At 37.7% G+C, this 27681-nt stretch overlaps 1 protein-coding gene across 3 annotated transcripts in view; it reads left to right on the top strand.

Moving 5' to 3' along the window:
- Window positions 1–27681, top strand: part of FOCAD (focadhesin) — a 138552-nt gene that overhangs the window by 44182 nt on the left and 66689 nt on the right. For all 3 annotated transcript variants that reach the window (XM_026866246.1, XM_026866245.1, XM_026866244.1), the window contains exons 12-15: window positions 9799–9903; window positions 10305–10406; window positions 10931–11061; window positions 12638–12764. In XM_026866246.1, coding sequence (XP_026722047.1) covers window positions 9799–9903; window positions 10305–10406; window positions 10931–11061; window positions 12638–12764 — 465 coding nt within the window. The remainder of the gene's footprint in view (window positions 1–9798; window positions 9904–10304; window positions 10407–10930; window positions 11062–12637; window positions 12765–27681) is intronic.

The following is a 27681-nucleotide window of genomic DNA, read 5'->3' as shown; positions in this document are numbered from 1 at the left end:
GCTGATAATCCCCAGTTTATTTTTAAACAGTCACCACTACTAACTTGAATCTCCTCCTTTGGTGTTAGCAGCACCTGAACACTCAGTTTAAACTCAGGTGTTTATAATGGAAAGAAGGTCTAAACAAATAATGACAGGTACATTCCAAATTCCATGTCTTTAATTCATGTTCAAATCGAAGTAAACTTGGGCTAGCAGACCTCAGTGCTTAGCCTTGCAAAAGGTAAATAAAGAGTCCACAGAATGAAATGAAAAAGTGTCAGCTTTGCAGCCAAACTGTGGACTACCTGTACTACAGCAGAACATATGTATGGAAGTGCTGAGATGTCATGTGAAGGTCATAACATAAAAAGAGTTGTCTTGTTTTTTGGTTTTTGTTTTTTTTTTTCTTAAGAGATTAACATAATCAGTAATTCTGCTGCTGTTGAAATTCTATTACTTTTGTACTTCAGGTGATTAGTGGTTGTAGCTGTGGTTATTGAATTGAACCAACCACAGAAGGTGCCCTGCTGGATCTCCTCTTTGTGAACAGAGGAATGATGCATGATGTGGTGGCTGGAGGCCAACTAGGGCACAGCGATCATGAAATAATAGAGTTCTCTATTCTTAGAGAGGCCAGGAGAGGGGCAGCAGAACTGCCATCCTAAACTTCAAAAGGGCTGACTTTGTCTTGTTTAGGCACCTGCTTGGCAGAATCCCTTGGGAGACAATCCTGAAGGTCATAAGGGCCCCGGAAGGCTGGACACTCTTTAAGAAGGAAGACTTAATGGCACAGGAGCAGGCTGTCCCCAGGTGCTGTAAGAGAAGCTGATGGCAGAGAAGACCACCCTGGCTGAACAGGGAGCTTTGGCTGCAACACAGGGAAAAGAGAACAGTTTACAGCTTTTGGAAGAAGGGGCTAGCCACTCACAGTGATTACAAAGCTTCTGTGAGGCTACACAGGGCAGAAATCAGGAGGTCTAAAGGCCAGCTGGAAATTAATCTGGCTTCAGCAGTCAAGGATAACAAGAAATGTTTCTATAAGTATGTCAACAGTAAAAGAAAGACTAGGGAGAGCCTCCATCCCCTGCTAGATGCAGGAGGAAACATGGTAACGAGGGATGAGGAAAAGGCTGAGGTGCTTAATGCCTTCTTTGCCTCAGTTCTGTCATTACTGAGGAATTCTGATGATGCTACTATCATATACCACAAACCTATCATATAATCCAGTATCATTTATGGTAAGAAACTTCCAGAGGGCTGCCTCTGAAGTGACCGAAGGAAAGGAGACATACTTACCTCCATTTCCCTTTTACTTAGATCAGATTTTCAGTATTTTCATACCTGCAGGTCCTTCAGTTTTTTCTTGGGCACATTTGTATAACTATGTGGTAAAATTAAATCTACTCATGATGGCCTTGTTCTTTTGCCCACTTGATTGTATGGATACTTAGAAGTAATTACACAGCCATGGTTTACATTCTGCCTTTACACAGTAGTAATGATTTTTTCTTAGCCATATGGGTGAGTCTTCCATATGTAAAACTTGTGTTAAAAGAGAATGTCATTCCCAAGAACAGAAAATCTAATTAGGAAATTCAATATTTAGCAGTAGTAAGTAGACACAACTATTTTTTTGAGTCTTCTGCCTTTCATAAAACTATTTTTCTTACATGGTAAACAGGTAAACAGACTTCTCCGTTTCACTTTTAGTGTTTACCTCTGGAGTAAGTCACCCTTGGAAGACGTGTTTTTCCTCTTTAACCTCAAATTACTCTTGACTGTAAAACTCATTCAATAAGTCAAAGATCGGAGGCTTAAAGCAGAGTAAAAGTGCATTAAATCCAATACATTCTGGGCTGAGCTAAAAGACTAAGCTACTCTCAAACCCAATGTTTATAAAACTGGATCCAATCTTTAATTCAATCTATAATCAGCAGTCTTACATCTCTGAAAATTTATTCTGGTAGAGCTGCCTCTTTACACATATATACGTATAAACCACCCACATATATATCTCAGTTGTTTATACATACAGAGGTTCAAAAAAACAACGGGAAATTATGCTACAATATTCTATCAATATGCATTTTTACATGAGCAGCTGTCTTAAGATGAAAAAATTTTTCACTGTACAAAGATATGTCTCAGTCTACAGAAACTACAGAGTAAGAATTATGAATAAAAATCCAAGAGTGCTGAGATTTTGCATACTTCTCTCTGTAGTTACTGATTCAAAATTATAGACCTCCCAAAATATCATTTGTTCTACAGACATCATTATCTTTACAGTTAAGTATTCCAAACCCAAGAACTTTGTTCTCAAATCTACATTTAATATCTAAGAAATTAATTACTTTTTTTTTTTCCACTTTTCCAAATACCAAAACATTCTTAAATAGAATAAATCCCTTTATAAACCAAAATTACTCACATTTTTGGTTAATTGACTAGTCTCCTTCCCTCTATTTCCCAAGGCTGTTATCTACCATCTGTAGAAGTAGTCATCATCCCATCACCTGCCTAGACAGAAGACTAGCTTTACTGTAAATCTTTCAAAACAAAATCAATAAAAGTGGCCAGGAACTTAAGGTAGCATTCATTTGAGCAACTTTCAAACCCAGGAGTACTTTCAATACAAGTTTAACAGCACCTTGCTTTCCCACCTGTTCATTCCAAACTGAGAGCATCATCTTAGCCAGCACCCTCCATCTCCTTTCTTTCAGACCTTTGCAATGAAGATAAACTGGGCAGTCTTCCAGCTTTTGTTGTGCATTGGTTTTGGCTGGGATAGAGTTAAGTTTCTTCATAACAGCTAGTATGGGGCTCTGATTTTTGTGTTGATAACACAGGGATGTTTTAGCTATTGCTGAGCCACATTCACATAGCATCAAAGCCTACTCTGCTTCACACACAACTCCACCAGCAAGTTGGCTACAGGTGCATAAGAAGCTGGGAGGGGACACAGGTGACCCAAACTGACCATATGATGTTGTGCTCAGCAATACAAAGCTGTGGGAAGAAGGGGGAACCTTTGGAGTGATGGTGTTTGTCTTCCCAAGTCACTGTTAAATGTGATGGGAGTCCTGCTTTCCTGGAGATGGCTCTACACCTGCCTGTTGATGGGAAGTGGTGAATTAATTCCTTCTTAAGCTTTGGTTGCTTGTGTGGCTTTTGCTTTCCTTGTTAAACTGTCTTTATCTCAGCCTGGAGTTTTCTCACTTTTACCCTTCCAATTCTCTCGCCCATCCCACCAGGGAGGAGTGAGTGAGCAGCTGTGTGGGGCTCAGCAGCCCACCAGGGTTAAAGCACAACAAATTAATTTATTTTTTTTTAGTTATCTTTTATATAAAACTGAATGGCAGATGAGCAAAACAGATGTAAGGTGTCAGAGATACTGATGAAGCAGAATCTGTCAAGCTAAAACTTCATATGAAGCAGAAAAATTTCAAAGAGAACATTCAATGCTTCAATTATATACACATAATGACTACATAAAAGCTATAGGAGTGGTTTCTTCCATTAGATGAATTAAACATTTTTATACAGAGAAAATGTAAATTGCAAATGGGTTACTTAAACATCTTTATGCCTTACAGATATCATGACTGATAGATTTACATGAACAGAAGTCTGGAAATCTGTACAGATGCTTTTATAGGAATCTCAGCTGCAACTGTAGGTTTCAAAAGCAAATGTGTAATAAAATGCCTCAATCAATTTTCAGGATTTCAGAGATAATTAAGTGGAAGTTGTTTACCTAACTGTGAACAGCTTGTAGCATAGATCAGCATAAAGATGGCAGTGAGAATAGTTTGTCTGAATATGCAAAGCTTTAAGTGACAAATATAGCTTTTCACCTCAAGCATTCCTCTGGATTTGTTGTTTTTCACAGTTTTTTGATTTTGCTTCTTCACTCCCAAAAGCTCAGTCTATAATAAACACTAGTATTACCTTAAAGCTACGAGTAAAACATGTGGACCAAGAGTTATACTAAGATTTGGTTTTGTATCAGTGCCTTGCCTGTGTCAACATTCCCAGACAGCATTCTTAAACACGCTCTCCCAGGCCAACCTAACAACCTTGTCTCAGTAGACCAAAGTAGCCCAGACAGTCATAGGCAGAGATAACGTTGATGCATTTCTAAATTACCACTAACTGTATAAAGTCACACCACCTTTGCAACAAGTCAAGGTAGGTTATGAGATGGATATCATGCCCATTTAAGTGGCCGTAAACCTGACTTTCACCAGAATAGTGGTGGTTCGTTGCAAGCTGCTCTGAAATTACCAATCTGTTCTTCTCTCATCAAAAATTTAACTCATCCAGAATAAACACTCCCATAGAAGAAAGTCCAAAATATGAGAAGATCTGAGAGTATGAGAAGCAATATACCTCATGGTTCACGGTTCTTAGATCCTCTCAGAGTTTCTCTTGTACAACAAGTAAGAACTTTCTAAACACCAAACTCCTGTGGTGCAGACCCATGTGATAGGTCTGAGTCTACATATAACCCACCTCACAGCATCACCTTGGAACAGGACGTTAATCTAACTATGGGAAGAGAGCTCCTCAGTAATTCTCTGAACTTCCTTTCCTTCTCTGTTTGTTTGTTGTTTTTTTCCCCTCCTCCCCACTTGGCTTTATTCTCATCAAGCTCAACTGCTATTTCAGACATGTGTAGCAATTGTGATCTTTTTCACCCACTGCACTCTCTAGGGGCTTTCCTGAATTTTATCCTATCATGTGCCTTAATCAAGACATGCCTCCTAGCTTAAATGTCTGAAATGCTTGGTCACACTTTCAAGACATGCATCATAAGGAGTATTCCTTTTCATCGTGATATTCTTTAAAGCACAAAAGCAGATGGGGGAAGAAAGTCATTCCAAACCCTCCAGCATATGGCAGAGTTTGATTAATATCAATTATGGTTCCCCCATCAAAATTCAGTAATAAAGATGTCAGCATCAACAGTAAAAAATAGAAAAATGAAACCTTCACTCAAAACATGAGATTTAATTTGCTCTCCTACCTTTCCTTCCCACTCCTCAACTGTAATGATTTGTTTAGACTAACCTATGCACAATGCAGTTGTGTTCCTCACTTTACTCATCTCAAAGGGACAACAGCACTGCTAAAGAGAAAATTATGTTCATTAGTACACAGGAAGAAAACTAAAGATTAACTTCCTGATTAAATTAAATAGAACCCAAAAGAAGATGAGTATCAGCTTCTCAAAGCAGGAACTGTTTTGATTAAATCAAGCCTTAGGGAAAGAAAACTTGCACATAGACCATATAATACAGGAAGAAGAAAAAAAAAATCCTTGAAGCTAGGAGACTTGATAGATGGAAGAAGTTACATTTCTGGGCATCTGTTGTACCTTGAGATTTAAGAAAAAAATAAATCAACTGATTTACTGTTACCTAAATCTTTGAATGTAAAGCACAGGGCGATAAGCAATCAATGGACATTTCATACCTCTGTGGGGAGGCAGGCAATCACTGACACTAACACAGCAACCTGCATCACCATTTTAAGTCCCCAAATTATCAAGGAGGTCACGCGTGCTCCTCAACTGAGATACATACATTTTCCATAAAACTGTTAACACAATTTGTGAATGGGGAGGAAATGTCTTCTAATAATATTATTCAGAAAGTTTGGTATGTGGCAACATGGTTGGAGACTCTCAACTCAGAGGGTTCTGTTAATTCTTTAAACCATATCGATCTGTGACAAACACCGTCACTGGTTTACCCAATGTGTACTTGACAAAAAGGCTGCATAAAAGATTAGTATATACGTCAGATATGTCATTACAGTGACCAAACTCCTTACCAAAGTTCCTTCCTTCCAATCTCTCCTCATAGTGCCTTTTTCCTTTGGGAGAGGCAGGGTCTTATGCAACCCAATTTGGTCTTAAACTAGATGTCTCTTCAGTAGGCTACTTCCTGCATTTTTCAGTTGTAGCTACACTGGACTACACACATGGCAATAAGACTGAAGAATACTGAAAATAAATTCTAATCAAAATAAATTATATTAATAATCCCTAGTTATAAAAGCATTCAAACCCTTTAAAGGCAGTGTACTCAGGCCTAGTCTTCATCAGCTGTGATGACAAGTTAATTCCAAGACCTGTGGCTGCATTCATTTTCTAGTTACAAAGTTTATTCTACACTAAACAGGTATTACATGAAAGTTCTACAATGACTTTACACTAATATCTAGTAAACAGGTGCTAAATGCAATTTATAAAATTCTCATTAAAAGACTAAGCATGTGCTACTATAAGGCCAGTTACATATTTCCTTAAAGGTGCTGTCCTTGAAACTGTGCTTGTTTTGGACTGTATGTTCAAAGATTAATGTTCTAGTACAACAAAGCTGCTACTCTCCCCCTCTCCCTCATGTAATTGGATAAACAAAGTTGGGACTAATTTCAATACTAAATTTATGCTAAATCTTCATCAAGGACTTAACAGCTCCAGAAAGCTGGTATCACTATTCATTAGCTCCCAGCACATAGGAAGCAGCTCTGAGAGGCATGCTGCCTGTCAACACTGCCTTCTGCATCCCCCACACTTTCAGAGGATGAATCAGTTTGGTCCAGTTTGTCATTAGCAACCTGAAGAGGAGTTTCAAGATTATGTTGTTGTTGTTGGGGTTTTTTAAAATAATTTGCATCTCAAAAATGATGCCAGTATGTATGGTATGTCAATACCTCTTTTTTAAAGTAACATTAAACACGCAAGACAAAATGCTTTTATTTAATAAATAGGTCTGAGAACCTATTCTTAGAATCGGTGGTCCGATTTCTTTTTTCTAAGCTACAGGACAGTTATTGTTCTTTAAAAGCATAAGCTAAGAGAAGATAATCAGGGGAAGAAGATAATCTTCCTCTCCTATTCCTTCACATTTCCTTACATTTTACTGAAATTGTCCTCATACAGACCTTGTGTCTGAACAAAGACACAGCCAGAAAACACTAAGACAAGTAAAGTCATGTTCAAAAGGAAAACCCATTTCAAAGAAGTATAATCCAAATACACATTAACATATGCTGTCCTCATTTTAAATTCTAAATGTAGGATATTGCTTTACATTATTCCCACCACACTTTCTTTGCTTGCATGCCTACCCTGGAGGGATCTTTTGGATCAATTTTAACACTAAGAGATCATTCCAGGCCCCCACAAAAAGCCAACTGAAAGGCAGGAAGTAAATGTCACTGCAAAGTTACAGGTTTTGTGTCTGAGAAACGTCAGGCTCAATTTTGGAAAAGAGGTACTATCAATCTAGTTCTCCAGTAGGCAAGGCAGTCAAATGAGCAGGTTTTTGAAAGCATTCAGTACTCTTAGCATTTCTTGCTCCAATAAGACAGAAAAAAGGTACTGAACAATTCACACAAATGAAGGAACCACTTTTTCAACTAAATGCACAGATGGAAAACAAGTTTCTGTATATAAAACCTATTTAAATAAACTGCTGTCAAAAATCAGAAGCCCTTTTTAGAGTACGTAAGCTAGGTTTTCAAAAGTTTCATGTACTCCAGCAGGATCCTAACCAATAAGCTTAAGCCATAAAGAATCTGTCCACAAGATCTTACTATAATAGAACTGTTTGCCTACAGCTACTCTCCAAAGTTCACATAATCAGACATGGAACAATAGCTTCAGGCATTACCTGAGTGAAAAAAAAAATCCATTTCAACATATCCTTAACATGTTTTTTACCCAGAATTATTTTACTTTTTTTTTAAAAAAAAAAAAAAGGAACTCCCAGCCCGCAAAGAATATAAAATAATGCACCTTCAGATTAATTTTCCAGAAGGGTGTAATTTACCACTAAAATTTTCATTCTAGCAGTTGAAAAACCATAAAATGGCTGCCCTCTAAAGCCTCATAATGCTCTAATAATGGTAACAGACCTTGCACTACTATTCACCAGTGACCTCTGTCAGACAACTTAATTTCTTTCAGTAGAAGCACAGCTGGTTTCAGATTATAACAACATCTTTTGCACAACAAGAAAATTCATCCCATTAGGAGGACTATGAACAGCATGTGTCAGTGCAGCCTCTGCAGCAATTTAAGACAGCCTAAAAGCCCATGTACTACTTCTTCATTTGACAGACTTTTAAAGACACTTTTGAATTTTTTTCCACAGCGTTTCAGACCATTATTCAAAAATGCCTCAGCTACAGATGTAATATAATCACTAACCTTGGACCATAAAAAGGCTTTTATTCAGTGGGGAAGGACTAGGTACATACACAGAAGTCTTCTGTGGGCTCTGTTCACAGAAATGGTGAGAAAAAAAAAACCCTAAAGCACAAACAAAACAATGTCTGCAAAATCAATTACATTAACTATTTTTAAACATAGCAAAGCTTTTTAATGCTCTGTTAATTTAATGCAGAGTCAATAGACTCCTTATAAAAACAATATTCAATGTGAAAATGGGAGATCCTGTTTGTAAAGCCTCCTTCTGGAGTTGTAATAAACATGAAAGGAGTGAAAATATGATTCTCAAAGCACATTCTCACTTTATGACCCTATTTTGTTTTGAAAAGCAATTCTTCAACTTTGCATGGTAATCACCTGTGACTTTTCACAGAATCATCTCAGTTGGAAAAGACCTTGAAGATCACCTAGTCCAAACATTAACCTAACACTGACAGTTCCTCAGTGCTAAGTCGACCCTAAACACCTGCAGGGATGGGGACTCCACCACCTCCCTGGGCAGCCCAATGTTTAACAACCCATTTTGTAAAGAAATGCTTCCTAATATCCAGGCTAACCCTTCCCTGGTGCAACTTAAGGCCATTAGCTCTTGTCCTGTCGCTTACTAATAGGTTAAAGAGGCTCATCCCCAGCTCTCTGCACCCTCCTTTCAGGGAGCTGTAGAGGGTGATGAGGTCTCCCCTCAGCCTCCTCTTTTCCAGACTAAACCACCCCAGTTCCCTCAGCCGCTCCTCCTACGACCTGTGCTCCAGACCCTGCACCAGCTCCGTTGCCCTTCTCTGGACACGCTCGAGTCATTCAATGTCCTTTTTTGTAGTGAGGGGCCCAAAACTGAACACAGTAATCGAGGGGCGGCCTCACCAGTGCCGAGTACAGGGGTCAGATCCCTTCCCTGTCCCTGCTGGCCACGCTATTGCTGACACAAGCCAGGATGCCATTGGCCTTCTTGGCCACCTGGGCACACTGCTGGCTCCTGTTCAGCCGGCTGTCAATCAGCACCCCCAGGTCCCTCTCTGACTGGCAGCTCTCCAGCCACTCCTCCCCAAGCCTGTAGCGCTGCTGGGGGTTGTTGTGGCCCAAGGGCAGCCCCCGGCATTTGGCCTTATGGAAACTCCTCCAGTTGGGCTCAGCCCATGGCTCCAGCCTGTCCAGGTCTCTCTGCAGAGCCTCCCTACCCTCGAGCAGATCAACACTCCCACCCAACTTGGGGTCATCTGCAAACTGACTGAGGGTGCACTCGATCCCCTCGTCTAGATCGTCAATTTCAATTACATGTTTCTTTCAGTGTGTCTGTAATGGAATTTCAAGTAAAAATTAATTTAGTGTGGAAATTAGATTATTGCAGTGATTACAGCTGAATATGCATAACGAACTAATTTTAAGATGATAATTAAGAAGAAATAAATTATAAGTCCTACGAAATTAGACTTCAGAATTTTACTTTCCTCTTAGCAGAAAAAATGCAGAAAGGTAGGAGTTTCTACTATGTTCTGACAAGTTCACTCTCTTATGTAAGATACTGTGTTGGCAACCTAGATCCAAGTTTATTTCCTGTATTTGTTTTATTTTAGGTCCCAAATCTGATTCCAGTTCTGATATTTAGATTGGGAAGACCTTTGGAGCCTGCACTTTACAAGGATATATTGTATACATTGCCTACACTGGGTGTACACAAGGTTAGAATGAAAAATTATTTGTAAAACAATGACTATCAATAAGAGGTCATTTATTAAAAAATATTTAGTCTGAACAATGCATATCTTGCTTAAAATAAATTATTTGTAATCTTCAGCATAACATTCTATTTTGGATGGTCTATGACATTTATTTTAAAGAGTGAAATGTATATTATGCTTGATCTGCACTGTATCATCATTATATATATATCATAAGAGGATGCTCTTGGACTTACTATGCTCTAAAGTTTTTCAGAAAATGACTTGCAGTTTTTTTCTGATATTGCAGTTGGGCATTTATCTCCTTGTTGTACTTGGTTGTAAAATAATAATTTTTAGATTAGGTTTTGTTCTTGGACATTAAAAATGGCAGTGACATTTGGTTAAAAATTTTTTTGCAGGTTTGTGGAGCTCAGATTCTATGTGCCATACAGATGCTGGGGAGCACACCAAAGCTTCAAGCCATTACTTTGCGGTTGATGACATCCTTATGGGAAAGACAGGTTAGAAAATTTTTGTAGCGTCACTGAAGTGTAGTTGAAAAACTTCATTAGCTCTAACCAAGGAAGGAAATTAATTTTGGAACATTCCTTATAGTAGTAGCTCATTATCTCATTATCATATAAAGTAAATGGTAGAAATTATGTTTATATTGATTGTGTTTTAGTGAAAAATTTCAATAGTATGTCTTCCATGAAACATGCTTTTCATTTCATCAGGTCTCAGTCTGAAATTAGGGAAAAAAATAGTTTGAAGGAAAGCTTTCTGCTTTTTATAATGTGCAGTAAGAACAATACCTTAGTTACATAGCAATAATTTGCTTCTCTATTTATAAAGTAACGAGATATTTGGTCTGACAAAGCCAGTTAGATCTCAATGCAGCATTAGATTCCAATAGTGAAGAAAAGCAAAATACAGTATTCAATAAAAGTGGTATTTACAAGTCATATAAAAGTGCTAGCAATTGAAAATCCTGTCACCAGCCTTTGAAAGTGTGATGATAATTTTTAAATTAAATCCTTTCTAGGATCGTATTTACCCAGAATTGCAGAAGTTCTTGTCAATGTCTGATATGCCCTCTTTGTCTGTTGACAAAGACGATCAGTGGGAAAAGCTGATTGCTAAAGCTGCTTGTATAAGAGACATATGTAGGCAGAGGTAAGCTCAAGTGTTATTCATCTTATGTCTTCGTGAGAGAAAACGTTTTGTTTTCAGAAAAACTGTATAATTATTTTTACCTATTCTGTTCTGTTAATTGTGGGTAATATTTTTCTAGTTGTGTGAGATACTGACTCAGGCATTGTTAATGTCAGCAGCTAGTAAGTTTTGGGGTTTATATTATAACTAATAGAAAGCATATAGAGATCATGTTAAAATTAGAATGTCTTCATCCTGAAACAAAACAGGCACCCTATACTGATCCAGAGTAGAAACTTAAAGCTTAACACTTCAAAATTATAAAAAGAGAGTGATGAAACATTAGAAGAAACAAGTAATGATCTGTCTATCTTTTGATCTATTCAAAGAAGGATTGGGGCTTTTCTGAAAAGTATGTTTTGTCACATGCAAATTACTGGTCTTTATTCAGATATGATACTGACTGCAGAACACAGTTATGTGCAAGTCTAACTGGATGATATACTGATCTTTTCCAGCTATAACAATCTATGATTATCAGGACTTGGTAATAATTTACAATTCCTGTTACATTATCAATTACTTCCTGGTTTTATGTACACAATTCCATCTTTTCTCTTTCTCACCTGTCTTTTGGGTTCCACTTTCCACTTCCTTCTTGAAGGTCAGTTACGAACATCTGGGAAGATTCACGTATCTTTCAATCATCAACTGAAAAAAATTCTTAAAGAAAATATCCTTTCCTTTACCTCTTCAGTCTTCTTTAATTTTGCCAAACAGCATTTTTCAAGATGTTTTTAAAAAGTGAAAAGCAAGAGATAATCTCAATGCCACTGTAGTATTTTTTTTGCCAAGTAAATGGTGTACTTAGAGTGCAGGTGTATGCATGTTCTTCATTGATTTAGAAATTATTTGGAAGAAAGTGAGAGAAAATAGAGGAAACCCAAACGTTCCATGCATATAACACCTAGCCAGGTTCTGTTTACCCCAAGTTCTTGCAGAAACAGTATGAGGAACTGTTGAATCAGCAGTTGACACCTTCCTCACTATCCGCCAATTAAACTGAATGGTGCTAAAAGACTGGAAAGCAAACAAGCAGCCCGTGCAGTCATTGAAGGAGAGTCATATGTCACTGCAGCAACAAAGCATTTGGAAAAATGTTCCTGTCTGGTGTGTAAGAGGGCCAAAAATATTTTGCTGCCAGAGTGTCCAATAATACACAGTAGTGAGTAGTTACAGAAAACCACAACAAGGAACAAATAATGTCTTTAATAGTACACCTGGATTTTCCTTCTCAGTCATTTCTTGAATGATGTAATCTTTTTGCATATACAACGTCCTTGGACAAAAACTTCCATAGCTTAACCAATTGGTCATCTTCTATTTTGAACTTGATTGCCTGCTGATTTAATTCTCCATGTCACCATGTCACTCAACCCCTATCATATCCTCCCTTGGATCTTTTTTTCCCCTCCCAGTTTGTTTGTTTTATTTGTCACTTAAACAGAACCAGTACTTAATGAATTTTTGTGTATAGAATAGAACTTGTGTGTATGCATGATTATTGCCTTGTATCTTCATTTTTATTTTCCTTTAGGCCATACCAGCATGGAGCAGATATGTTGGCTGCAATTTGCCAGGTATTAAATGAATGCACAAAACCTGATCAAGCTTCACCTGCTGCCATAGTGTTACAGGGTCTTCAGGCACTTTGTGAGGCTGAGGTAAGATTAAATTGGTTTGTCCCTGTGTCTCATGTTTTGCTTGTGGATTATGGACTTTTTTCCTAGTTTGCTTTTTTTTTTTTTAAAAGTACATTGGTTTGTTGCAGAATTTTTTTTTTCTTTTGAGAAATTTAATTCCTCTCTTCCAACATCAGTTAATTGTTCCTGGAAGTTGTACTATGAACTTCTACTACAGCTGGTCAACCCTTCAGTGTGCATGGTTTGGAATATTAGGCCAGCATTGCAGTTTGTTCCAAAGTCATCCTTTCATGCATTTTTCCTTGAGATTTGAAAAGAATGGCTGTTTGGCACATAACCCTGGCTGAAAAGTATGTAAATAATCTTATTTTTGATGCCTTCTTCCTGGCTTGCCCAGCTGGGTCTCATTCACATAGTGTACCTGGTAGGAAGTGAGAAGTGGAAAGCTGAGACCACTCCCAATACCTAGGGTGGAAGGAGGGAAGGAAAGAATCACTTTGTGGACAGGTATCAATTTTTCCTGTCCTAATTCTTACAGACCCTTCTCAGCTTGCTTTGTTTCCCTAACTTCATGCCAGTGTAATGTTTTGGGTGATGAAATTTGCCACCTAGGTATACCAAAACTTTAATAGAGAATTCTGTTTTGCTTTGGTAAACTGGGTAACTGTTTGGTTTAAATAAAGCAACCTGTCCCTTATTTAGTATTTAGACTCTAGTTTGTATTGAAGAAACCTTAAAGGGTGTTACTAGAGGTTGTTCAGAGGATTTTGTTTTGCTGCTTTCTCTTTTTGCTACTACTGTCTCAATAGCTAACCATGGGAAAGGGATTTAATCTCATCTTTTCCATGTGCAGCTGCTTAGGTGCAGGATTTTAGCAAGCACCTAGTTTTCAGTCAACTGCACTAGCATAATGAATTATATTTTTGTATGTATAGGGTTGACATAGTTGATGATGGAACCCTATACACCATGTGGCTTTCTCAAAGCTCTGAGAGTCTCAGAAAGGCTGAGGTAAAAGTAATACTATAATAAAATGTGCTCTAACATAGATTTTCATTTTTTCAGTTGAACATTGTGAAAGAGCAATTTTCCATTTTGTTGCCTGCAGTAATTGCGTTGTGTAAATGTAATGGCTTTTCCAAAGTAGGTACTACATGAATAGCATTAAGAGTGTTAGCTTAGCTTTTGAGGGACTTACAGGAAGGGCTAGCGTTCCCCCCCACCCTCTCCTATTCTTTTGGTAGGTATAACAAAAAGGCTTTAATGAATAGAGCACAGTGACTTGCACATCAAAAATGTAAAAAACCCACATATTGCCAGGCCACATTTCCTATCTCTGGGCAAATATTTTGATTATTTTTCCAGTGATTTCAACAGAAGCTGTGTACTTCCTATGAGGCCATTTATCCCAGCATCTAATTGATTTCATGTTATCAAGTACTGTATGCAAACCAAGAAATATTCAAGTATGAAAATGCTAAGCATAGTGTTTACAAACCCTTTCCAAGCTTTCTGTGGAAGTGTTTTTTTGCTTTATTCTCTCAGTCTACATTTCTTTTATTGATTGAAAATAAACCAGCATAACAGAGTAATAATAATGAACTGAAAAGTTGTGTGAGAACAAATTATGTAGTTGTGAGTTAGTAGGAATTACAAAGCTGCATGTTATTTAAACAATATACACTTAAATGCTGTTGTTAAAATGGTGGGTGTGTGGTGAAATACTACTGGAGGATCATTACTTTCTTCCTGGACTCTTCTGCCAGTTTTACTTTCTTGGATCTGATTTACTCCTAATTTTCTTTTGCCTTACTTTATATCATTGTCCTTTTATGTAGTTAATATCATGATTTCTATTTGAACTCTTAAGCCCATAGTGTAGGTCCAGTTCCTTACCTGTTCAGATTTACTGTTGAAGGGAGCTGCCAGGCTCCCAGGATGAAGTCTCTATGTGTAAATGTGTTTCCACATACTGAATGAGTGAATAAGGTAAGTTGACTTGGGAACCCTATTGGCCTGTATTCAGTCTGACTGGTCTGTTGACTCAGTGTCAGAATGTTTGTCATTTTACTTGTTTCCCTAATTACCTGCTACTGCTCCTAGAAGTGCTGGTGCTACTTTTTTTTTTTTTTTCCATCTTAATTGTGTCATTAATGCCCTCACTGAATGAAAGTCATGTTATCACCTCCACTTCCAAGTCAGCTATCAAAATCCATTTCAATGCATTGTCATCACTGGTGCGATTTCTGTTTTTTGAAAGCTGGAAATGTCAAAGATACTGTGGCAATGTAAACCTAATTTTTCTTCTTATGAATACATTATGTTATACCATAGAATGGTTTGAGTTGGAAAGGACCTTTTAAAGGTCATCTAGTCACAAGCAGTTCCTCCTTCTGTACCTGCCTCTGCACTCAACCTCTTTTCATCTTGGAAACATTCATTACAGTGGAAACTTCTTTTTCTGTCATTTGATTAGGGTATGTGACATACTAGTGTAGTCTAGTATGTCTAGTATGTCTATATACTAATGTAGTTCATGTTACCATGTTGTTTTCTTCTCTTCTTCTCCTTATTTTTGTTTTCCCAAGCTTTGCCATTTTACGTATTTTGACAGTTTGGGTTTTTTCTCAAGGCTGGAACGGAATTCTAACCTTGTCTTCTGGTTTTGCTAGTACGATAGCTAGTACAATTGCACTTTTTATAAGAAATGGTGTATGGCAATAGCCTCAGGAAGACTAAATTTATCAGTGTATTTTAGGTGGAGAAGTTAATACTTTTTCTAAGTTTAGGAAAATTTTATTTTCTTCAGAGCACACAATATGACATAATTTTAATAAATGTTATCTTAAAGTTTGTAATTTAAAACACTAACAGTGGCTTTTAACTTGCATGGTACTTTTCTCACTTGGTCTTCAACTTCAGGTTGGATTTATTGCAGACACTAAATTAAGGAAACTTGTGCTCCAAGTGCTTCTCTGTTAGTAGAAACTGGAAAACTGCTTGTATCCACAAAAAGGATTCCCCTTTGTAGCTGAAATTTCAATGTAAGCATTTTGAATTTGAATGTGGACATACTCTGTAGACAGAACAATCATGACCAAACTTTTTACTGTGGAAATGGCATTGAGGAGTGATTTGGCTGTTAATCCTCAGGATTAATAGTAGCGCTTCTGCCTCTGCAGCACCATCATGTTGTCGAGTCAGCTGGTTTTGGAGTATTGGGCAAAATGTGTTTTGAAAAGAAGTGGGTTTATTTACTCTTAATTTATTCCTAGATCATGTTTGTCCACAAAAGTGACAGGGCAGCCAGAGTAATCTTTTGTTTCACAGTGTATGTCAGGAGTCCAATACTCTGAACAGGTTATTTTAGATATTCTGTGCATGGAGGATGTAATATGTAAATATCGAATTGACTTAATTTGAAGATAGGTGTTACCTAGAATTTCTGATTCAAAAGTATGGTACATAATATAGTGAAATCACAATCAAAATCTAAATTACACTTAGCAAAGTATCGTAATTGCAATATACAGTTCAATCACAGTACCACTATGATTCCCTGTCTCTATAATATGCTCACTGTCACAATGCTGAATGTCGCCAGTTGCCAGGAAGGAATATATGGGTGAAGCCAGCTCAAGCCCATTGCTTCTTCTGTTGGCTGTCTAGTTTTTATACTCTCTTGGGCTGAACCACACATTGACTCCCCCATATGCTGATTTGACTGATTTAGGGACACTCTTCTAACAAAGTGGGGAGAAATATTTATACCATCAGTTAATCCACTGAACTGTTTATAGCTGTATATCTAAAACAAAGGTCGTCTCTGTGTTGAGTCAGTTTCTTTGCAACAGCTGTATTCAGTCCCACCCCATATTATTCTTTGAGCTTCATGGGCACATCACCTTTGTCCATCTGAGCCTTCTTCCATTGCAGGGGTTTTTTGGTCAGTCACACTGTGTAGCCCTGTCATGATTTCTGCTCAGAGGGCAACTGAGTGCCATGCAGCTGCTCAGTCCTCCCTTCCCCACCAGTGCTGGGAAGGTGAAAAGCAAAAGGCCCAGGAACTTGAGATAAGGACAGAGAGGGATTACTTTATCCACTGAGGCACAGGCAAAAGATAAATTCATTAGGAGAAGAAAACGAGAGCATAAATTTAATACAGACACTAACAACAACAGCACTTAACAGACTGAGTAGGATGTGGGAAACATTACTACATATTGAAAACCCCTTTCCCCACTCCTCCCTTCTTCCCAGGCTCAGCTTTACTCCCAATATCTCTACCTCCTTTCCCTCAGAGGTTCAGAAGGCAGGGAAAAGGGGATGTGGTCAGTCCTGCCGCTTCTTCCACCTTGAGGACTGGGATGGAACTTCTGACATTCCTCCCCTGTTCCCCAGTCCCCCACAAACCAGCTCCTACATGAGTCATTCTCATGGGTATGTGGGTCCTCCCAGTGCTGAACTGCAACAGCAGGGGCTTCTTCCCACGGGGTCCCAGCCTTCTTCAGGTGCAGTCACCTGTCCTGGCGTGGGGCCCCCCACATACCGCAGATTGGCATCTGCTCCACTATAGACCCTCTGTGGGTGGCAGCCCTGCTCTCTCACTACAGGATACAGCAGAGTCTCTGATTTGGCATCTCTCCCACTTCCTTCTCCTTCCATTCTTCCTCTGACCTCGGTATTCATACAGTTGTGCTCCTCACAACTTCAACTCTTCCTCTCAGGTTCTCCTTAAATAGGTTATCACAGAGGTGTGGCCATCATTGCTAATTGGCTCGACCTTGGCTGGAGGCAGGTCCGATTTGGAGCTGGTGGAGCTTCAGGAAGCTTCTCATAGGGGCCACTGCTGTAGCCCCTTCTGCTGCTATCAAAAAACCCTGCCACTCACTCAAACCAGGACGATCACTTATGCAAAGCAGTGGTATGGCCTTTCTGTTTTTTCAAGTTGCAGGTGTTTCTGTAGCTGACTGTTAAGTATAACACTGCAGTAGAGCATGTGTCTGTTGGGTTTTGCTGCAATTACATGTTCTAGAAAGTTTCTGATAGGTTTTATCCTAATTGTAGTTTGAGGATATATGTGGAGCTGCTCTGCAACAGATGATGAATACCATATGTAGCCTTATTTACTGTCTGGATATACTAATTCAGTTTTAAGGTTTTACCAAAAAGCTAGAAAGGAAGACAAATCGTTCAAAAAGGATGATTTTGGTACAGTGACAGACTGAGAAATCTGGTTTGTATTTCTGCTGAACCTACTAGATTATTTTAATAAGAATTGCAGTTGTACTGGGGCATCCTTTTTTCTGTTGTGCGTACCCTATGAAGACACGTTAAGGCTGCTAAGATGTGGTGGAGTTGTTTAGAAAGGTGTTAAATGAGACTGATTCCCAGCTGTGTTTTCTAGGTTATTTGAAGACCCCATTTCTGCTTGTCATTTTTTCAGAGTGCTGGAAGTTTTGAGCAGTATGAATATATCTTGACTTCAGAATACCAAGAAGAAAAACCCATTTGATCTATTATTTTAGGATAGAAAACATATAGGCTGTTAAGATGATGGCTGCAGCACTATGATCACAGCTACGCCAACCAAACCTAAAGGCTGGAGAGCTGTTGTTATGAAAGTGTTGTAGTTCATGATCCATCCAAAAGGAGAGGAATCCTGTAATTTACTTCAATTGGAAGAGGTTATGATACCTACATATAAGGGTGAACCCAAACAACCATAAAGAGTAAGAAATGTTACAATTTTTGCATCTATTCTTTTACAACTGTTACAAAGTCACTATTTCTCCTTTTCAAAGCAAGTGAAATGGTCCCTGTGTCGCCTAATCCAGTTGGCTCTCCTTTGTGGAGTAGGTTGGTCTAGGTGACCTCCAGAGGTCCCTTCCAACCTAAATTATTCTCTGTATCAAGGATTATGTGATAGATTCGGTGCACCAACCATGCTGAGTTTTGGTATGAATGGATGTTTGTCTCAGAGGAAATACTGTTCAAAATTATATGCTTCTCTGACTTGCCCCTCCCAGATTAGAAGTCAAATTTGATTTAAATGTTGCTGTTCCCTATATTTTCCCTATGATTTTTCTCACCCTCTTCAGGCAGTAGGTCACCTGAAGCAAGAGTGCTTTTTCTCTCCTTGACAGGAGTAAAACTATGCTTTTGGTTTTTCCCCCTCTAGCAAATGCATTTCTGGTCAGTGCTTTGTCCAACAGTAAGCTTACTATTTTAAAATTAATTTTAAAAATAACAAGAAAGCACAAATGTAAAACAAAATTTACTGTACCAGAAGCTCTGAGAGTTTGTAAGTTACATGACTGTTAGTATCTCAAGATGACAACCATACATCAATTTGAACAAACCCAGAATGGAAAAAAAACCCCAAAACATAAAGATGAAAATGGACTTAAAAAGAACTTTTATGAGAGTATGACACTAGTGTGTCTAGATCTGTGAACATACATTTTCTGATTGTCATTGATTCTTTTTCTGCAAATAATAATCGCCATATCAGTGTCATAAAGTTCTCTTATCTTACTAATTTTCTAGAGTATATTGCATTTTCAGATGACAGCTTTGTCCAGCTGAGCAGTGGCTCTGGAATCATAGGGCTTTTCCTTGGGGATTCATGACTAGCAGAGAAATTTCACTACATGTGTCACAGCCACCTATTCTTCCATAAGGGAATCATGTCAAGATGTAACATTTTTCTTTATTTATGTTTAAAAAGTTTGTGTGTAAAGTACCACTCTCCTGTCTTTCCTGCTGTTCCCATTCTCCTTCTTCATTGGTTCACAGTACAGGTAGGAGGTTTTCAGTAGGACTACCTTTATGTTATGAGTCTAGAAAAGTCCTTCTGAAAGAAGCCAAAAGAATTCTACAGTCTTAACCTTGTAAGAGTTAAAAAATATTTTTTCGATGAAATTTAATGTTACAGCAACTGAGGTTGAAGTCCATTAATGAATGACAGCCAGAATGCACAGCTATGCTCAGTGGTGGTTTTAATATCCTCTAGCTGCTGCATTTATTGTGTACTAGATGATGTTTAGCCAGGTTAAATCACGTTCGTTCTTCAGATGAGTTCACTAAGTGTATCTGGGTTATTACCCAGCCTGAAGTCATATGAGATCCACTTTAAAAACAAGTCTTTAGTTCTCAGCAGTGTTTGGACAGGTGAGGTATACTGTAAATTCTCCTTTTTCTCAGAATGCAGCAAAAGTTACTAAGTTGTGGCGTATTCCAAGCTGCACTATTTCTTTAGTTAAGACAAAAAATACACACACATATCCTTCTTAACAAATCTCTCCTTCCAAACCTTGACTACTTTTAATTAATTTCTTTTGGTCCTAATTTAAAATTGAAGTCGTTTAACAACCTGAATGAACTCATATTGGTTCTGTTGTCCTTTTGTAGCAAAAAAAATATTTTTTTTTCTTCTACTCTTAATATCAGCAATGTTTAAAATGAGAAAAAAGTTACGTCCTGCAAGCACCCATGCTATTAACTGAGTATGCAAGGGCAGTGTGTTATTTTTGTTTGGGAAGCATGCAAAGTAAACATGCCTTATATTGCAACAGAAGAGAATGTAATCATTTGAAGAATATGTGAAGAATATATGAGTCATCCAGTGAGAACTGAAGCACATAAAGCTGCACTATTTTAAAGTTACCTTTTGATATTTAGAAAACTTTCCCCTCTGCATTCTTAAAGAGTTAAAATTTCCAAAATGCTAATATTTTATGATTTCTGGATGCAGCAACATATTTTTTTCAAACGTTCCCATCTTAAATTCAAAGCACCAGAAAAAAAGTCCCAATTTTTACATCTGGCACTTGGATGTTGGATTATTGAATTAAGTTTTCATGTTTGAGTTGGCAGCTATTGGAGTGCCATTTTATTAGGACCACCTTCTTTAGACTGGCAACTCTGTTGCAAGTGTTCCTTGCAAAAGCAGAAACATCCTGGATGTCAATTATACGTTTCAGGATTTCCATCAAATTGAAGGTGTTCTTAAAAGATCAGAACCATCACATAGTAGGAGAGTTTTAATGTTGTCAGAAATGCCAAAAGAAACTTGCTCAATGTCTCAAAATTGTGATTATCTAATTGAACACCACTGAACTGAAAATACTATTACTCAAACTATGATAATTTGCAGTTCATTGAATAGAGAGTCTGATACAGGGTGATCCTTATTTTTGTTACTGTGTAGAATTGAATGTGGAGTGGGGTTTGAATTCAGAACACTCTGTTTCCACTGTGGTCATAGATCCTAGAAATGTGAGCAGTTCCTCAGGACTTTTTAATTTATCTGCCAGAATAATGTGTGCCTTTCTAATCTGAGAAAACAATGGTTTTGGAGAATTCCACTGGCTCCTAATTTAGCTTTGTGCACAGCTATTTAATGTGAGTGTGGTGAAGATGATCCTGTGTTCAGTGGAGGTCCTGAGAAAACAGGAGAATTTCTTAGACAAGAGCAGCCTTGTTTTGTCACACAGTTAAGACTCTTCGTGCTGCACAGTCCTGTCAGCATGTCAGTGTTATGCATGACTTGAGCCTTCAGTTTGAGTATAATATGTGTAACACTTGGAGCTGCATATCTTTGGACAACTAACTGATATCATCCATCTGGAATTTTGTCTCAGTGCCTGGCCAGTACCTCAAGACCTCATCCAAATCGAAGTTTCTTTTTAATTCACCCCCCACCCCCACCCCCCACCCCCCTTTAGGGCTTTAGGTACTGGCAGCATTGTGATAAAGGGGGAAGTCTGAAACTTCACTGGCAAAAATTTTTGATGGCTAAAGCACTTTCCTTTGTTTGAATCTCCTTTTATTTAAAAACAATCCCCCTATATACAAATACCAGGAAAGCAAATAAAATTGTGTTGTTTACCTTTTGTTCTCCATAATAATACAAGAGCAATGGTGAGTGAGGAAATGAAAACATTTGGTTGTGAAGGGCTGAAAATACTCACAAAAAAGTGTGAATGTAATCTTAACATTTTTTGTTATTATGATCCAGCTTTTTTCTTCCTTAAGGAGTTAATCTCTCAAGCGATACAACTTGTTAGACGGTGTATTTTGGGAATGTGTTATGTTTGGTATGCTCTGATCCTGGCTGAGAAGGCATGTTGTCAGCTGCAGTATAGTAAGACATTGCAGTATATGTTGAGCATGCTAGAGACTGCCAAGTCATTGGTTACGAAACCGGAACAGACAAAAGCTGCATATGTATATTGCTATACAGAAGAATGCATCTTTCTGCAAGGAAATGATGCTTATACTCTTCAATAAAATGTTTAGTGTTTGGAAATTCTTTTAGCCAGTAGAAAAATTGAATTTCTGCTGGACTTCCACTTCTCAAGATAGACATATATCAATTGATTTTAAATCAGTGGTATGTTAATATAATCTATGCCATTAGTATGAATATTTTATACATCCAGTAAAGAAAATAAAGCCTTTCTGTTTGTGAAATGAAAAAAAAAACAACCAACATTAAAATTTATTAAGCACTGGATCCTGTATGGCAGTAGTACTGCACTTCGAGCACATGATCTTATATGTACATGAATGTGTGTGAAAAACAATCCTCAGTGGAATACTGTATATTATAGCATATAATTGCTGTAATACTCTTGTTTATGTGTGGCTTAATGAAGCGTCAGTATTTTTGGTGTAACAAATATGTAGTCCAAAACCATGGTGTTGTTTCAGTGTAGCTGATAAAAAGATATTTGATAGATGTTGTTCCTGCAGATTTCACTTAGCTCCATCTGCTGTGGGGTTTAACAGAGAAAATGCTAATACATCTAGCTGTTTCAAACAATTATCACAGAGTGCAAGTGCCATTGGTTAGTGTGGTATGCATACGTGCTAAATCTGAAACTTCTGTTAGATTGCTGCCTGTTTTTTCATGGCCTTTTTTCACCTGTTAGCTGAATTTAGAGAATGTGTGCAGTACTATAGGAAAGAATGGAATGAAGTGTTCTTGCCTAGCTTATTATTTTGTAGTCTTCCTAAATGGCAGTATCAGATGAGACCCCATGAATACACAACTTTGTTTCTCTGCATATTAATACAAGGTGTCTTTTCTTTTTGCAGACAACTAGCTCATTACAACATTAAAATTTCTAGATTAATTTTAGTAAGAACTTAAAGAGTGCTAATAAATATTTCTGTATTTGTGAATACTGGAAGAGGTATTTTCTTATTCTTGAAGTGTGTTTTGAAAGATAAGAAAGAGAGGCATAATTTTCTTTTGGAATGTTACCGGATTAGTTGATTTTAGCCATCACTGGTCATTACCATAGAAGTATACTCATGGGTTTGCTATTCATAGAATGGATTCAGCTCAGAAGGCATCTTCATGTTCTAAACTGCACTTCAAAATGTGTTTTGCACTCACTGAAGTGACTGCTTAATTTAGCAATTACTTGAATTCAGTGGTACCAAGCATGCTGTTTTTTTCAGTGCAGAATAACTCTAAAACTGTCTAAATGTCTGTGGAATATGTTCATAAACATCCATTCATTTTATTTCATTACATAGATGGGTTTGTATTTCTCTTTGAGTCTTCTCTTGTTTTGCTTTAATTTCATAGACCTGCAAGAAACTTTCATGGCATTTATTCTGGTTGTTTAAGAAAGAATTTTGCCTTGAAGTTCTGGTATCTTTTCGCCTTTAAAAGACTGAGTATACATACTCATACCTCATACCTTGATCTGCCATTATTTTTTCTTTTTAATTTAGACTTTGGTTCCAAGTCTGCATTGTCATGGGTTTGGTATTTTTCTTTGTTTTGTTGCTGTTGGGAGGGGGGTTGCGGGTTTTTTTTGTTGTTGTTTTGTAGCCTTTCCTTTTTTGCACATTTTTTGTTGCAGTGGAGCCTGAAATCTGAAAGGCAGATGATAGCAACGATGAATTTGAGAAAGAATTAATTTAGTGGCAAAATCTGAAAAGTGAAATTCTCCACAGGGAGCAATGTGAGGTTTGGCCAAACACTTCAGGGAAATTAGGGCAAATGGAAAATCTCACAAGGAGAAATGAGAAAGTTTTAATACCAATAATACTGGCTAGTCAAGCTTCCTGTGGAATTTGACTGCTGTTTTTGTGATTTTTGTATAATTGTTATGACTGTACCACTGGCTGAGCATCTTACAGATGTTTTTCAGTGCCTAGAAATGTAAAATGTTGTACTAAATGTTCACTGAGCAGATGTTTAAAGGTGAAAATAAGCCAGGTGAGGCTTAATTGTATCCAGGAATGATACAAAAAACTTAAACAATTTAGTTAATATACCAGTAATGGGCACCTTTGTATAAGCTTCGTACAGACAAGGTAAGCAGGCCTGCGTGCCTAAGAGCAACCCTTCCCCAATTCAGTATGCTTTGTACTGACCAGATAAGCAAGTCTGTGTGTGTAGACAATGTATACATTAAGTTTTCTGGAAATAGGCAGGTATTTAAGATATGCATTAGATTCTGTGGAAATAAGTGAGTACTTCTTGGGAATTATACAAATATTAATTTTAAAAAACGTATATAATGAGTGTGCCTTTGTCTTTTGGTATGCACATTAGGTGAAGTGATCTCCTGTGCATCCAGTGCTGCAGTAAAGAGAATGCTTGTTTCTTAGCGCTACATTGATGTTAAGAGGTTTATTCCCGATTTTAGTGACAGGAGGAGCTAAGCAGACCCAATTATATCTCATTGCTGTGCTGTGGTTAGAGTAATAGTGTAAATGTCATCATTTTCTTCACTATACAGAGTTGATTAAGCTATGGTGAATAGCTAGATAACAGTTACAACCTGATAGTCTTTCAACTTTATAAGTAGGATGAATACAGAAGATATCACTGATGGCAGCATTATAATTTCTATCCCTTAGAAACATTCTGAACACCTAACCCTAAATGATGTGACCCGACACAGTGATGTCTTCCTGAGCATGTGGAAAATCTGAACACAGGCTTATTGATACATGGATGGCTCCTTTTTAATCTCAAATGTGCATTAGTTCTAGAGGTAAATGTTGACATGATTTTGATATACCTAATAAAGAGCATCAATAAATGGTTTAAAAAAAAAACAAACAAAACCTGAACAAAATAACTTGGTAAGCCTTATGCCAGAAGGGGTGGATATGGAGCAGTATCCCTGTATTGCTCAGCAAAGAATCACTGTAACAGGTGGTGAAACTGGCTTTTGAAATCACTGTGCCCTACCTGCACAACAAAAGCTTGATCTTTTCACTGGAGATTCTAAGGTTCAGTCTGAGCTTTAGTTATTGAATACAAATACATAAGCATACAAAAAAATGAACAGCATGATGAACAGATCTTGTGCATTGTCAATCTAGAGGTTGCTTGTTACTCTAGTAACTGATGTCCCTAGGAAATTTTCTATTCTGCAATTCTAAACTTGTAAATAGAACAATGACAGAGTAAATCACTGATTTAAGAGTGCTGTGATCAAAAGAAGGAACCTGGAGATAAGGGAGTGAGTTACTCCAACTCGTATAAACAATGCATGTCTGGTTAATGTTAAAAAAACTGATAGGAGGGGAACATCCTACGCCAAGAGGTGCCATAAGATGGATGATTGTCTTGAGAAGAAAATCAACAATAACTGGGGAAAAGATAAAGGGGCGGGGCGAAGACTGTGACTACTGACTCCAGTTTAAGACCAAGGAGACATCCTCCTCAACTTCGAGTTTGCACAGAATTTTTAAAGGATACTGTAACTTCAAATTGAGATAAGGTGTGTTGTTAACCAATGAAGGACAAAGTGATAAGAAACTAACCAATGGTCACTACAGTAAACTTGTATTCATGTAGTTTGAAGTTCTGTGTGGTGTGCTAGCTTTGTAGAATTACCAGCTAGCACTCCACTCTGCGCAGACATGGAATAAATAAATACCTCTACTCTAGGTGTATATTGTCATATTGCACACTGTGTAGATGACCCCACTTAAGGGGCAACATTATGGGAAAGGAGTCAAAAGCAAATAGTTAAATAACTGAATTTTTAAGGCAAAACTCTAATCTGAGAGTAAATGGAGGAATGTGAAGGTGCTTACATGACTATCAAAAGGGTAGATGAGTTAAACTGGTAAGTTTGAGCTCATTTTGCAGTGTAAATTGTTTCCTTACTCCTGAAGGAGAAATGAGGTGAGGGAATAGGGATATTAGCTGTGAATGGATTTGAAGTTGAAAACAGGTGTTTCATTTTATTCCCTTGATGCTTATTTCTTAAATGCTTTTCATCAGGTTGGAAGGTGAGAAAGGTCATTTGCCTTGACTCTGTAAGTCATAGATTTCTAAAACCTTCTGTATTGGTGCGAGGAACCGTCCAAAGAATTTCCAATGTGTATAAAAATTATTCAAATCACTTTCAGACTTGAAGAACAACCTAGAGAGTAAGCACAGCTCAGCTTGAAATCTTCCTGTACGCTGCTGTTCTTCATAAAATGCTGTGGTGAACACAAGCAGTAGACAGAAAGGACTTCCTTAGCATCCCTAAGTGAAAGTATTCACATTTGTGAGGAGACAAATGGAAAATAAAGCTTTTATTTGGAAACAAAGCTGAGTATCACGAACTTCTGGGTCAAGTGGAACAGTGCCAGTTTTTTCATTTGGATGTTATTGCTTGCAGATTTCAAAAAAAGTCCCTCTGTACCTACCGTATTCATGCTGTGCTGAATTGCAACACTAGGAAAAAGAGAAAAAAAATAAAATCTCATGTTTCAGCTCTCATACTGCTGCACAGGAGTAATCCCTTTACTTCAGGAGGACCTTCTGTCTGAAGAAATCAAAATGCTTTTGTAACAACCTGTACAACTCTCCTGGGATTATTCTTTTTTTTTTTTTTTTCATCTAGAAGACAACAAAGCCTTCACTTTCTTCCAAAGCTTCAACAAAATAAAACGCCAGTGCATGCTTGAGGAGACGGAGACATGGACTTTGTGTACTGTGTAAACAGAGACCTTTATTGTTCTTAACACTGAGAATTTATACTATCTTCAGAGCTGTGTCACTGAGCACACGTTAGGCTGCGTTATTATAATGTAATAACCTTATAATGTGCTGTACATTTGCTGTCTACGCACTCTTGCCTATACACTGGTTGGCTAAGCTAAAAGGCTAACTCTAACGTTGACATCCTGGTTATCAGTTCTTTTGTTCTGCAACTGCCTTTTCTTGTTGCACAGCTGCCAACTTTCTCCAGTTGTCCTTTATTATTCAATCAGGGACATAGTCGAGCCGAGGTGTCCATTTTCTACCAAAAAGCTCTCCACACGTGCTTGCTTGTCCTTTCATATGACCCAGAATATTACTCTTTTCTCTCTGTATTGTAAAATTTTGTACTAATTATGTGTGGCACTGAGTCCAGGCACAGTATCTCAAGTGCCTTGAAGACAAATTGCTTGACAATTTCAGACACTCATGACTTTGAATTAAGAATAGTTTAGTAAAGAGCTTAAGGATAATAATGAACTTAAGCAAAAGAAGTGATCTTGTATTCAGTAGGACTGTTCATGTATTTAAAAGTAGGCAAAAAGTGGAGTGGCTTTTTTGAACTGAAATCTGAAAACTGAAGTACGTCTCGGGAATATTCTTCCAGACAGCTTGACATGAGAGTGAACTAGCTACTGACTTGATAAATAAAGCCAGTATTTTCATGTTTTCTGTGAAACAGCACTGTAATACAGAGGTTGCTGTAAATATGTTTTATAGTGCACTTGGTTCTTGTTTTTTATTCAAGTGTAGTATCTGTGAGCCCCAGAAGTCATAGTTGGCTAGGGCAAAAAAGCCCAAGAGGTTTGCAGTTGCTTATCAAACACTGAATGTGAGTGGAGAGAGGGTTTATGGTTTGGTGCTATTAAAACCATTCAGTTGTAAGAAAAAAGCTGTAGAACTCCTCCCCCCTCCCCCCCC

Source organism: Athene cunicularia, assembly GCF_003259725.1.
Source record: "Athene cunicularia isolate RWA chromosome Z unlocalized genomic scaffold, athCun1 chrZ_part2, whole genome shotgun sequence".
Lineage (NCBI taxonomy): Eukaryota > Metazoa > Chordata > Aves > Strigiformes > Strigidae > Athene > Athene cunicularia.
Note: the sequence above shows the minus strand (reverse complement) of the source record. Positions and strands in the feature narration are given on the sequence as shown.